The following is a 14,994-nucleotide window of genomic DNA, read 5'->3' as shown; positions in this document are numbered from 1 at the left end:
ACGTTTTGACCGTCCTTCAACCCTTTGTTACCCGTGTGCTCTGACACTTTGTGTGGGTTGGGGGCAGGAACGTAGCGAACAGGTCGATTGTAGCGGTAGTCGTTTTGATGACTACGCACTTTACAGTTATTTCGACTGCGGAGGTTATTGGAATCGTGGTTTTGTGGTAGAAAACGTTGTTGTGCGTCATCTCTCAACGCTCCAATACCAGATAATGCACCCTCTAACTGGAGTGAGTGCTCCTGGTCAAACTTCACTTCTCCCTAAGGCCAAAGCCACATGGGATTCCGCAGGAGGCGGGACTTCCGCCAGTACTGGGGTTTACTAAATGTGCTTTGCAAAAGCAGATTTTACTGATTGATCTATTTTAATGATAAATAAAACCTGTATAGGCTATTTGGGAATCAAACCTTAAATTAACCTGAACCTTGTTGATCTAGGTTAATGTGAAAAGTTTAAATTGTCACATTGTAGAAAACCAATCAATTTGGATATTATTTAAAAGATCCACTTGAAAGATACATCTGGCCATTTCACTTGTTAGTTAAATTGAATGAGACATCAATATCCAGTTGGCTGAATATCTTAACGTGATCCATGTTTGGGTGTCACCTAATTATTTTTCAAGTGATGTACTGGCGATTCTTCACCACCAGTGATTGCAGAAAGCTGAAATCAAATGGAAGTACAAAAGGGCGGGACTTCCGCCGCGCAAGGCGGAGGAATTTCAACGGGACACAGGAAAAATAAAATACTGTTTCCCTTTGTTAGCTTAGCATCTTGGGCAAGTTTATCCTACTTTGTAAAATAAATCTTACTTCCAAGCACAAAATAGGGCCCCTTCACCATGGAAAGGGGGGTTTACTAGTGACGTCTCACATTAACCCATTCGGCATACTTTGCTAGCATTATGTTGACCGGAGCGACACGGTACATAAATACAGATACGCTTGAGGCCTAACCACACTGTCTTAGCGCGGTAGGCGGACGGCTCAGTCACCGAAGTGATCTATCTTATTTCTAACCTTACTGGCTCTGCCCTTGCTCTAGAAATTAGACAGAAATCATACCGTTTGGCCTAACGGACTAAATCTGGAATTTATAACTCATTGCCCTAACTATCGGCAGACGACTGGAGGCACTCTTCTTAGCTTGTTCAAATGGAAACATACACAACCAATATCTTTCTCTATCCGCATACAACAGTCTGTTTGCACAATTGATATATATAATTCAACAGCAAAGTCCAATTCTATCTTAGATTCCTTGCACGGGGCGTCATAATATGTTGTGTCTTTGGCATTAAAGTCAAGACTGTTATTTTATCAAATCAATTCTCTGTAATTATTATTACGTGATTAAACAAATCATGTAAATTTAATTAACTAGGAAGTGTGGGCACCAAGGAAAATCTTCAGATTACAAAGTTATAATTTTCCGAATATAACTCTTCAGATATTTTAATATCTGATCAGTCTTCTAATTAATGAATTATTCCTAACCTCACGTTAGTCTCATTCCAAATGTCGTAAATTGTTGGTTATCTGCACGAACCCAGCCTTTACTATGAATCATCCATACATCAATTGTCTTAATCATTTATTTACTAACTAACTAAATAATCACAGAAATGCATTAACAAACAACACAGTAGACATGGTTACAAGGAAATGATAGGGGAGGTTCCCTAGTGGGCTAAGCCGATATGACGGCTTGGTGGACAAAGGGAAGTGGGTGTGGACTGAGACGGGGGGAAAGACAAAAAGAGTCACTACACAGTTGATAATTTATATTAATTGAAATGCTAATCTTTGCACATGAACGCTCACTCATTTGGTAATAATTTCAGTCAATATATATTTACGCCCAGTGTGTCATCACTGTTGGAAAGTTCATCCGAGGGTCTCTCTCTGCTTCCCTGAAGTCTTTCGTGGTTAGAATGGATACTTCAGAGTACCATTCAGAAATGTTCTCATAGAATAGAACGGCGGTTGTCGGTCTTCGCAGGTTGACATAATTTCTAGCTGCAGACTAGTAATTAGTATCTAAGATTTGCTCTTATTCTTTCAGGATCGATAGTCTCAGAGTTGAACCATTTCCAGCCGTGTAGCCAATGCTCCATGTGGTATGGTTAGGAATTCAACAACCATTGCAACCTTAGCTTATACTGAGGTTTTTGTGGTCTAAACTCAACCTGTGCTCCCTCAGTGTCCATCGAGGTACGCGTGGTCTGAAGAGGATTTCTTCAGGAGGGGTTTTTATTCGTAACAGTAGAAAAGGACTGTTCCATGACGCCAGATCATGTGATCACGCTCACAGGGGCGGGCCAATGACTTAGTTAAACTTTAAAGGGAATAGGTTAATTAAAGGTTTAACATCATATTACATCATTTCACAAATAGTTTAATATTTACTCATTCATTTTATACAAGAAGTAGATGCAAACCCCATAACTGAGAAATGTACATATTCAGAGATATAGTCATGTGTGTTTCCTGTCCTGAGATCACCAAATGAAAAAAAAAATAATAATAAAATGTTTTTAAAAAATGCTCACAATAATAATCGATTGTGAAATATTTTACACTGTGAGCTTTTTTTACAAAAAGAGATGTGTGTGCATGTGTGTATGCAAATGTGTTGATATGTGCATGCGCATACATGTGTGTGAGTGTGTGTTACCCACATGGCTGTGTCTCCTGCCGGCCCCTGCGAACTCCAACTCGCCGAAGGCGTCGGTGGGGTACTCTGAGGAGTGCTGAGAGCTGTCCCACTGGCTGACGATGGCCGCCCCGAAGAAGTCGCCTGTAGCGATGGAGCAGTGTGTCTCCCGCACACCACCACACTGACACAACACCCCATTGCTGACAGGGAGAAAGAGATACACATGAATACACACAGACACACACACACAACCAGCCATAACAGTCAACAGATAACACATAGACACACACACACTGACATAATTTGCTTTGCATGGACTAGATACAATTTGCATTGGGTAACTGTATTGTGTCAGACAGATGGACCACTCAGTGACCCAGAGAGAGGCTGTACCTTAATGAGTCCTCTACGAATGTGGTGCAAACTCTCTTTTTGATGATCTTGGGGATCCAGCTCTGTGAGGGAAAGAGATTGTCACTATTAGATACTCTTGCTGAACTCTCTAACGTTATATAACAGGCTACAGCCTACAGATGTTGAAGTGTAAGTGAAATAGGGTGATTGGTAGCAATTAGTAAATAGCCAAGTCAACATACACGTTGTGACTCTCAGAAAAAAGGGTATTATTTTTTGTCAATGATCTATAATGATCTATAACAAAATACTCTGTAATGTTAAAGTGTAAGAAAAATAAAACAAATACATCTTAGCCATAGATTTTCAAGCAAATTTAAATTAAAACTGTAACTCGGCCACTCAGGAACATTCACCATCTTCTTGGTAAGCAGCTCCAGTGTAGATTTGGCCTGGTATTTTAGGTTATTGTCCTGCTAAATTCAACTCGCACATCTGAGCTATCTTTTTTGCAGGTGCGTGGTAACAATTGAATAAAATTAGAAAAAAAAGGAACCCGCACACTGCTCTTGATAGTATCACTGCTCTTTAATAAGCTTTACGTATCAGCCTTCGTCAGAGCTCTGAGGCCGATACGTAAAGCTTATTAAAGAGCAGTGATACTATCAAGAGCAGTGTGCGGGTTCCTTCTTTTTTCTCATTTCCCCTTTTTTCTCAGGTTATTGTACTGCTGCAAGGTGAATTAATCTCCCTGTGTCAGGTGGAAAGCAGACTGAACCAGGTTTTCCTCTAGGATTTTGCCTGTGCTTAGCTCCATTCCATTTATTTCTTATCCTGAAAAACTCCCCTCTCCTTAACGATTACAAGCATACCCATAAAACATGATGCAGCCACCACTATGCTCGAAAATATGGAGAGTGTGTAAGGGTTTTCATCCTCATTCTAACGAAGAGGAGTAGTATGAAGGATCGGAGGACCAAAACGCAGCGTGGTAAGTGTTCATGTTTTTTAATAAATAACAAACACTGAACAAAACAATAAACGTGAAGTAAATCAAACCGAAACAGTCCCGTGTGGCACAGACACTAACACGGAAAATAAACACCCACAACCCAAAAGTGAAACCCAGGCTACCTAAGTATGATTCTCAATCAGGTACAACAATTGACAGCTGCCTCTGATTGAGAACCATTCTAGGCCGAACTCAAAAACCAACATAGACTGCACACCCAACTCACGCCCTGGCCATACTAAAACAAAGATATAATAACAGAACTAAGGTCAGAACGTGACAGAGTGGTACTCAGTAATGTGTTGTATTGGATTTCCCCCAAACATAACACTTTGTATTCAGGACAAAAAGTGTATTACTTTGCCACATTTTTTTGCTGTATTACTTTAGTGCCTGGTTGCAAACAGGATGTTTTGTCATATTTGTATTATGTACAGGCTTCCTTCTTTTCACTCTGTCAATTAGGTTAGTATTGTGGAGTAACTACAATATTGTTGATCCTTCCTCGGTTTTCTCCTATCACAGCTAGGGCTGTTACAGTGACCGCATTACCACCACACCGGCGGTCACAAGTCATGAAGGCAGTCGAATTCCATGTGACCGTTTAGTCACCGTAAATAATTAGGCTTCTCCAAGCTCTGATTCTGCTGATGGTCATTAGTGTCCTACCAAACTTGCAAATAAAACACTTCATGAGAGCCCATGAGCTCATGTTGCACAACATTTCTATAGGCTATGCAACTGCATGAGAAAAAAGTGTGATGGCCTCTATTAAAAAGAGGAGAATCCCATCAGCTCTTTATACACTATACATATATTACTAAACTTTCTTAATATTAAGAACATTGCTTCTCTTTACTATTAAGCACATTGCTTATCTTTACAACAGGAGTATAGCCTACTTGGCTGGCACGAAATTAACCATGGGAAAAGCGTCCTCCATTCGCCATTACAGTCCATTCGGAAATTATTCAGACCCCTTGCCTTTTTTCACAATTGTTTTTTCCCCCTCATTAATCTACACATAATACACCATTATGACAAAGCAACAACAACAAAAAATACATTTTGGAAAATTTATAAAAAATAAAAAACTGATATCACATTTACATAAGTATTCAGACCATTTACTCAGTACCTTTGGCAGCAATTACAGCCTTGAGTCTTCTTGGGTATCACGCTACAAGCTTGGCACACCTGTATTTGGGGAGCTTCTCCCATTCCTCTCAGCAGATCCTCTCAAGCTCTGTCAGGTTGGATGGGTTCGAGTCCGGGATCTGGCTGGACCACGCAATGACATTCAGAGACTTGTCCTGAAGCCACTCATGCGTTGCCTTGGCTGTGTGCTTAGGGGTCGTTGTCCTGTTGGAAGGTGAACCTTCACCCCAGTCTGAGGTCCTGTGCTCTGGAGCAGGTTTTTAACAAGGATCTTCCTGTACTTAGCACTGTTCATCTTTACCTCGATCCTGACTAGTTTCCCAGTCCCTGCCGCTGAAAAACATCCCCACCGCATGATGCTGCAGTTTTCTTCCAGACGTGACGCTAGGCATTGTCGTGGAAAATTAGATAATTAGTCATGCTATCCCGTGTTTAACTGCTTAAAGAATAGTCTCTTGTTATATACTAGTGCTTTTTCTAAACGTGTCTTTGTGTGACTTAGTCAGAAGACTGGGCATATAGCTCAGATCCGTTCAGGTGCAACAGCAGCATGTGAGACATCCCATGAGTTTACTGTAGGAAGTCAGCTGTATAAAACCTTGCAGAAAGGAGCACATTATAGTGTGAACTGTGACAAAACGCAGTTATACGTTTGAGCCCTCGTGCTATCAACCTCGGCTATCTTAATCTGCACAGACAACCCAATTGCCTTTTACACTATGTTGCGTCCCTGTTTCCCCACATCTGCTAAACTGCCTTGTAGACAAGAGGTTGTACTTTTTCTATAAAAGCTGAGACCCAACTTTGTTCGTTGGGCCTTAACTATGCACTGTTGCAGTGCATGGTTAACTGCTCCATTTTTGATAATCTACAGTCTCTCTCTTCTTTAGAATTTCCCCCAAAATTTCAGGCCAAAGAGTTTAATCTTGGCTTCATCAGACCAGAGAATCTTGTTTCTCATGGTCTGAGAGTTCTTTTGGCAAACTCCAAGCGTGCCTTTTACTGAGGAATGTCTTCCGTCTGGCCATTCTACCATAAAGGCCTGATTGGTGGAGTGCTGCAGAGATGGTTGTCCTTCTGGAAGGTTCTCCCTGGAAGGTTCTCTCTCTGTTAGAGTGACCATCGGGTTCTTGGTCACCTCCCTGACCAAGGCCCTTCTCCCCTGGTTGCTCAGTTTGGCTGGGCGGCCAGCTCTAGGTAGACTCTTGGTGGTTACAAACTTCTTCCATTTAAGAATGAATGGGGCCCCCAGATAGCATATGATAGAAAAATGTGTAGAATTGCAGGAAATTATCTGTAAAACTGCAAAAAAAATTCTCAGCCTCATGACAAAATGTGAACAAAAGCATGAGATGGCCCACTGGACACACACTGGTTGAATCAACATTGTTTCAACATTGAACCAACTTGGAATAGACGTTGAATTGAAGTCTGTGCCCAATGGAGTCCTATAAAACAGCGTAGAAATGCAGGACATTTGCATTTTCTCTTCCACAACAGATGTAGGATTTAAATCTCATTTTAGATTACATTTTAAGACAGCAAAATATGTGAGGACCCCCAAAATCAAATAACTACCACAGTCAAGGACCTCCAATATGTAGACAACTGTGCAATTATCGCTCACTCCAAAGCACACCCCCAAACTGCCCTCAAAAGCATCTCCGAAACATACAAGAGCCTGGGACTGAGCCTGAACTTACAGAAAACAAAAAGGTGCTCCACCAACCTGCCCAAGGACAACCACCAAATCTGATAGTAACTCACGTTGGAAAGGTAACCACTTGACAATGTGGAACACTTTGCTTACCTTGGCAGTCACCTTTCACAACGAGTCACCATTGAGGAAGAAATACAGATCAGGAAATGCTGTGCCAGCACAGCCTTTGGAGAACAGACAAATCACGTGTCCAAAAACCACAGCCTCAGAACCAACACGAAACTCATAGTGTACAAAGGCTGTCATAATCCCAACCCTCTCTATGGCCGTGAGACGTGGGTGACATACAAAAAGCACATTCAAAAACTGGAAAGTCGACAGCAACAGTTCTTGAGGAAAATACTGAACATCAGGAGGGAGGATCGACGGACCTGCGTCCTGACCCAGGCCAACATCCCAAGCATAGAATCCCAAATCAACTCCGATGGACAGGACACTGCCCAAACAACTGCTGTACTGGCAACTGGCAGGGGTGAACACAAAGGGGCAAAATAAAAAAGGTACAGACATCCTTAAAACCAACCTCAAAAAATGCAATATTAACACAACAAACTGGGAACTCAACACAAAACAGAGCCACACGGTAACAATTTACACACCAAGCTACAATAGACTATGAGGACATCCTCACAACTCTGGCCAATGAAAAACTACGCTTCCCTCCCCTCCAACCTCACATGCAGCGTCTGTAGATGGGTCTGTGGCTCCAGGATTGGCCTGCTCAGCCACAGCAGGACCCACAACAAGCAAGCCATCTAAAAACAACCTGTGAAAAAAAATTATCCTCCACCTCGAGGGATTGCTGATGACTGAATAAAATACATTTGATAACAAACAACAGCCACACATTAATCATTATGTCACCAGAATAAGATCCTCAATATTTATTGGAATGGCGTATCAAACTCATCACCGTGCATTTTTGCCAAGTTCATAACTTATTTCATCTGCAGCCTAATAAACTGCATGCTTTCCCAAGTCATAGTGGGAGGACCACACAACATATCATCACGTGACTCCAAGTTAACTTCAATATGATAGTTACTAAATTAATATTGGTGCATAAAAGGCTTTTTCTACCGCCATTTCGTGCATAATACATTTGACCGATACAAAAAGATCCCACCATGTCAAACAAACAAATTGTCTGTTGACATTTACGAAAACGTCCCTACATTTCCTGTTTCCATCAACCCGGTCGTGACTTTTTGTAATGCGTCAGGTACAGTAATTCACCTGGATGAAATGGTTGAATGGAAACCTGGTTAGTGTCTCTTTATTTGCTCTCTTGAAGATGTCCAGCCTTCAATTGCTTGTCTCTCCTTTTTTTTTTTTTCTTGGATCAATGACTTTCATGCATAGTACCATATATACCAGCATGTGGGCTATCATGTCTTATTTTCACAAGTTTAGTTTGTGAGAGGCTGCATACATACAAAATGTATGGGCCAACTGTTACTCATAACCTACATTTATGGTCTGTAACTGTTGTAAGACAATGATTCATAGACAAGGATTCACAGAGATAATTCTTCCAATTTTCTGTGCATAAAGAGTGAAAAATATATCAATACATAATTGTAAATAAGGTTATCCGAGCAATAATTATAACCCTAGGGCAGTAAAAAAATAATAATAATGTAATCCGGATAAATGAATACAGAAAAATGAAATGGAAGGCGTTTAAACCCAATCTAGCACAAAGGGAAGATTTAAGTGTGAGACAGGCCTACAATCTATATAAATACCTGCCATTTGCTTTATAGGAGCTAATTATTTTTATAATTTAATTATAGGTTGCACTTTCTATTTTATTACAGGCTTTATCTAAAAATTCCGCGAACGGAAATTGACAGAAAAACTTTTCAGTTTCTACTCATCACTCACCACACAATGCCAGAGTATATCTGGTGGGCTTTCAGGAATAAGAACAAGGGTATATCGTGGTAGAAAGGGCAATAGATGATACAATCTATTTCATTCTCTATTTCTTTGAGATCACAAAAGTTACATAGTCTTTCCTCTTCTATTTCACAATTACACCGACCTGTTTCAATATGCAGGAGCAATATCCCTGATCTCACCTGTTTCAATACGCAGGAACAATACCCCTGATCTTACCTGTGCAAATAGCAATCTCTTGCTTTTAGGTGGTTGTACATAATATCGCTCACACAGAAACGCAACCTTAATGAAACAAAAGGTTCTCAATTTGGGTTTATGATTAATCCACCCATTTCTTTCCGTATTGCATCATTAGTTGCTTTTTTAAACAGCATCTGTGTCTCTCTTAATTTGGGTTTCATACAACTGTTCACAGTTGGAAAAGGTCAGACATTTTGGTTGCCCATGCTCATGCTCCCCCTATGTAGATCCCAGCTGGCTATTCTGGCAATTGGCATATCCAACAGTCTATTCCAAAGTCTCACCATACACACCTTCCATCTCACCTCACAGGGTTCCCAGCCCATGTCGCTAGTTATTGCAAGTATAGGTGCAAACTTGTGGATACTTACACTGAACACAAATGTGCAACATGCAACAATTTCAAAGATTTTACTGAAATACAGTTCATATAAGGAAATCAGTCAATTGAAATGAATTCATTAGGCCCTAATCTATGGATTTCACATGACTGGGAATACAGATATGCATCTGTATTCTCAGTAGGGGCATGGATCAGGAAACCAATCAGTATCTGCTTTGATCACCATTTGCTTCATGCAACGCAACACTTCTCCTTCACATCAGGGTGCTGATTGTGGCCTGTGGAATGTTGTCCCACTCCTCTTCAGTGGCTGTGCGAAGTTGATGGATATTGGCGGAAACTGGAACACGCTGTTGTACACGTCGATCCAGAGCATCCCAAACATGTACAATGGGTGACATGTCTGGTGAGTGTGCAAGCCATGAAAGAACTGGGACATGTTCAGCTTCCAGGAATTGTGTACAAATCCTTGTGACAGGGGGCCTGCATTATCATCCTGAAACATGAGGTGATGGTTTCGGATGAATGGCACGACAATGGGCCTCAGGATCTCAATGCATTCAAATTGCCATTGATAAAATACAATTGTGTTTGTTGTCCGTAGCTTATGCCTGTCCATACCATAACCCCACCATGGGGCACTTTGTTCACAATGTTGACATAAGCAAACCGCTCGCCCACACTGCCATCTGCCCAGTACAGTTGAAACCGGTATTCATTAATGAAGAGCACACTTCTCCAGCATGCCAGTGGCCCTCGAAGGTGGGAATTTGCCTGTCAGTTACCACGCCAAACTGCAGTCAAGTCAAGACCCTGGTGAGGACAACGAGCACGCAGAGGAGCTTCATTGAGTCAGTTTCTGACAGTTTGTGCAGAAATTCTTCAGTTGTGCAAACCCTCATCAGCTGTCTGAGTGGCTGGTCTCAGATGATCATGCAGATGAAGAAGCCAGATGTGGAGGTTCTGGGCTGGTGTGGTTACACAAGGTCTGCGGTTGTGACGCCGGTTGGATGTACTGCCAAATTGGCTTATGGTAGAGAAATTAACATTCAATTATCTGGCAACAGCTCTGGTGGACATTCCTGCAGTCAGCATTCCAATTGCATGCTCAAAACTTGAGACATCGGTGACATTGTGCTGTTTGACAAAAATGCACATTTTAGAGTGGCCATTTATTGTCCCCAACACAAGGTGCAACTGTGTAATGATCATGCTGTTTAATCAGCTTCTTGATATATCACACCTGTCAGGTGGATGGATTATCTTGGCAAAGGAGAAATGCTCACTAACAGGGATGTAAACATTTGTGCACAACATGTGAGAGAAATAAGCTTTTTGTACATATGGAAAATTACGGTGAACTTTTATTTAAGCTCATGAAACATGTGACCAACTACATGTTGCATTTATATTTTTGTTCAGTGTAAATGATAACAAACTGCTCTGTTATTGACATTTGAGATACCTCTTAGCACCCCAAACTCCTGCTGAATAGTCATTGTCAATAAGTAATTGTCACAAGGGTTGAAAATGAAGGTATTCTTGTATCCAAATCACCACAGGAATTCTGTGCCATTTATGATCAATTTACAGTTGTGCAGATATATAGAAAATATTTGCCAAACACAATGGCCTTACGCTATAGCCCTGAGTCGGTAGATTTTTGGCAATGAATGTAAAGCTCCTGGCATAGACGAATGTAGGCTATATCAAGATTAGGTTACAACAGGTTTGGTGGAACTGTAAGATCAAGATTAAGTTACAAAAAGTTTAGTGGTGCTTGTAAGCACTTCTAGACTACTGAATTTCAGTCATTTGTTAAAGCGATTGAGGGAATTATATTTAAATGACAACCACAAGTCTGAACTCGCATTGAGGTGACGTGGTCACAGACTATTTACTGCAATTTACCTCTGGTTGGAGAGTTAAGGCAAAAGAGCAGTAACTGATCATAGAGTGAAACTGAGAAAAAGGACCTCAACGTTTAAAAAAAAATTGTAGGCATATCATTGGAGATGTGGTCATCTGTTGTCTTACTATGAGATTATTTTTTATTCAAACTGACATTGACGTGACCTTTGACCCTAGACTACAGTTACTGCCTTCTTGCTTGGTACACCCACTGGAATACGTTTCCATGACCTTTTTTTGTTGTTTACACAAACTTGTTTTCATATATTTATTTGCATGTGGCTGTCAGTGTCATATAGTTTGATACTTGTATCAGCAAAGAACAATAAATAATACCAAGGTAAACAGTAGACACTGCAGCCCAACGCTCAGTGAAACCAAGGTAAACAGTAGACACTGCAGCCCAACGCTCAGTGAAACCAAGGTAAACAGTAGACACTGCAGCCCAACGCTCAGTGAAACCAAGATAAAAGGCAGTTACTGCCATTTTTATTGGGTTCACTGTAACTTTTTGCAGTTACTGCCTTTTTTATTGGGTTCACTGTAACTTTTTGCATTTACTGCAAACATGACTCCCATTTTCTCCATAACACAACACAATGGAGGCAGGATATGTGTCCACATTATAAAGCATGTATTTAATGTATAGAAATGTAAATAACCAATGTTTGACAAAATGTGCATCTAATGCTGTTTTGCTTGCTAGGGCAGTCAGTATAGGATAGGCTATCACTCTCCCAGCTAGTCTATTATGTTTTGCATGTCTGTTTTAACAATTGACGGGCGTCAATTTTTTACAAATATCTGCGTAATCCCACTTGGGTCAAACTCCCGGAGTAGGCTAGGCTACTGCAATTTGACCCCTAAATTATATCAGAGTAAAATGTATATTTTGGAATAAACGTTTTATTTATTATATTATAAATCTGTTAACGCTATACTTGTTGCATTCAGCGAAACATTTTTAACAAGTAAACAGAATCACATGGTGATTAACATATTGTAGCGTAATTTACGTAAGGGTTTGCCATGCGTATACCCAAAGGTTATTTAATCTTCGAAATTGCACAGTTTATAATAGTAGACCAAACCTGATCTTTCTCTGATTTTTCTGTTCCCGTTCTCCTTCCGCCTCCTTCATGCCTTTTATCCGTATCCTTCATGGTGCACTCTATACCCCTCCCTCTCGCCTCTTCTCTGGCAAGGGAATAAAACAATTTTCGAATAGGTCCGAATCCGCAAAACAAATAGTTTGAAGTTGACCGCTGGAAATGCACCGCAAGCGCACACTGGTTCTGTAGGGGGTGGACACAGCGATGTAAAACTATTCGGAATGGTCAACTCGAGCTGCGCTGCGCTCCGCCCACAACCTGTCACGCCGAGCAACCTCAAGATGTTTACAGAGCTCGATGTACAGTAGCTCTGTGTAGTATAGTATAGCCGAGCCCACGACAGGTATGTTGCAGGCACGGTGTAGAAATGGGAGGCTTCCAAAGGGATGTTTGGGAAGGGAGGGCAGGAAAGAATGTCCGTGGCATCTCGAGTGCATTCAATTACATTGCAGTATCTGTGTTTCCCCATCTTTGGACCAACAATCGCGAACGAATGAAACCTCTGCCCTAGGATGTTTAACATTGTTTGTGGTGTTACTGTTCAATCGTGGCGCAAATTCTCATTCAAACGCAAACGCGTACCATCAAAGAGAGTGAGATCCGCTCTGACTCTTGAAAGTCAAAACAGAAAAACGGAAGGGTGGTGCCGAAAAAGTTAGAAAAAAACAAAGAAGAGCTCTTGAGGCCGTCACTGCTAAATGTGGGAAATTAAGACTTTTTTACTGGTCCGAGTGTTGTGTCTGGGAGAAATGTACAGATTATTTGCTCTGGTGTAGTCGAGGTAGGAAAAAAACAGAAAGACAGTCACGCACACTGACACAGATCATGTACTACCACTACTGCCAGTTAGGCCTAATATTTTTTCCTGTATATTGTATGAAATTTCATACCTACTATAGTAGGCTAATTATGGAAGGTGGATTCGGAAGAACATTTGGACACTAGTCTACTTGCAATATAGCCTAACGAGTCGTTAGATTGGCTTTTATAGCACATGAGTAAGGCAATGGCCATCTTCTACACATGTATAGAGTGCTTTTAAACGTAAATGCATTACAATAAAGATCCATTCGTGGACTGTCTGTGTATTTTAATTGTTTAATCAGTTTATTCGCTTCTGAATTTGTCTCTTCAGCCCAGCAAGTGAGTTTATGAACTGGAGAAGCAAGTGACTCTGGTGTCGGATTACATTACATAGTTAAAGCACTGAAAGCTGGAATGTCCCACCTATCTCCCGTTTATTTCATTTGTTGAAAGGCCTGTCACAACTTGGCAGAAATGTACACATAGACGAAGCACACAACGCTGGAAATCTATCCGCATCCACATAAACTAGTCCCGACATCGCTCTTTGACAAACACAGAAGGTTGTATATTAGATTAAATAAATTAAATAGAAGAAAGTAGAGGAAGAGAGAAAGATACAGCCAAAACATTAAGGAACTGGAAGTCTGGCAGCCCAAACATTAAGGAACTCGTTTTTATCGGTAAATGGTTTATTACGGACCCTTAACGTGTTACTCAAAGTGTTAAAGTAGTTGGGAATGAATAAACACATATTAGACAAATGAGAAAAATCACTGAATAAATGCCTTATAGATGACCATTGGCTCATATAATACCTTATAACAGCCTAACTAGATATTTAAAATTGGTGTATTTCAAATGTTCTCCCCGGCCCACTTTGGAGTATTTAAATATTAGGTACATGTAATTCAAGAGAAGAAATCAGGAGAACACTTTATTTTAAAGGTCCGAAATCAACCATTTATAAGGCATCTATAAATTGTGTGGTCACCATTTATTAATCATTGCACCCACATCAATTAACCATTTACTAATCATTAGTAAAGTCTTTTTGCAGCTATTTATATTGTATAAATACTAAATAAATGTTTTGAGTGACCAGTGTAATTTCTCACAAAAAGATGGGCATGGCATTGGTAGACTTTCCTGCTCTACCTGGTAAAAGAACAAGCACACAACATAGGATGTTTAAGGAAATATACAGTGCATTCGGAATGTATTCAGACCCCTTGACTTCTTCCAGGAGTGGTTACTTTACAGCCTTATTCTAAAATTGATTAAATCGTTTTTTCCCCTCATTCATCTACACACAATACCCTATAATGACAAAGCAAATATATGTGCTTAGAAATGTTTGCAAATGTATGACAAAAACAGAAAATATCACATTTACGTAAGTATTCCCTTCACTCTGTACTTTGTTGAAGCACCTTACAGCCTCAAGTCTTCTTGGGTATGACGCAACAAGCTTTGCACAACTTTATTTGGGGAGTTCCTCCCATTCTTCTCTACAGATCCTCTCAAGCTCTCTCAGGTTGGATGGGGAGCGTCGCTGCACAGCTATTTTCAGGTCTCTCCAGAGATGTTAGATCGGGTTTAAGTCTGGGCTCTGGCTGGGCCACTCGAGGACATTCAGAAACTTGTCCCAAAGCCACTCCTGCATTGTCTTAGCTGTGTGCTTAGGGTTGTTGTCCTGTTGGAAGGTGAACCTTCACCCCAGTCTGAGGTCCCGAGCGCTCTGGAACAGCTTTTCATCAAGGATCTCTCT

The 14,994-nt window shown here is 40.7% G+C and overlaps 1 protein-coding gene across 1 annotated transcript in view; it reads right to left on the bottom strand.

Moving 5' to 3' along the window:
• The window catches only part of LOC139421004 (transient receptor potential cation channel subfamily M member 4-like), a 69,092-nt gene extending 56,429 nt beyond the window's left edge, over nucleotides 1-12,663 (bottom strand). The window contains exons 1-3 of the mRNA XM_071171469.1: nucleotides 12,399-12,663; nucleotides 3,058-3,119; nucleotides 2,687-2,864 (exon numbers count right to left, since the gene is read on the bottom strand). Of these exons, the coding sequence (XP_071027570.1) occupies nucleotides 2,687-2,864; nucleotides 3,058-3,119; nucleotides 12,399-12,470 (312 nt within the window). The 5' untranslated portion in view covers nucleotides 12,471-12,663. The remainder of the gene's footprint in view (nucleotides 1-2,686; nucleotides 2,865-3,057; nucleotides 3,120-12,398) is intronic.
• Nucleotides 12,664-14,994: the final 2,331 nt, after the last annotated feature.

The sequence above is a fragment of the Oncorhynchus clarkii genome, chromosome 12 (genome assembly GCF_045791955.1).
Source record: "Oncorhynchus clarkii lewisi isolate Uvic-CL-2024 chromosome 12, UVic_Ocla_1.0, whole genome shotgun sequence".
NCBI classification, from domain to species: domain Eukaryota; kingdom Metazoa; phylum Chordata; class Actinopteri; order Salmoniformes; family Salmonidae; genus Oncorhynchus; species Oncorhynchus clarkii.
The sequence above is the reverse complement of the archived record's forward strand: the minus strand, read 5'-3'. Positions and strand labels throughout refer to the sequence as shown.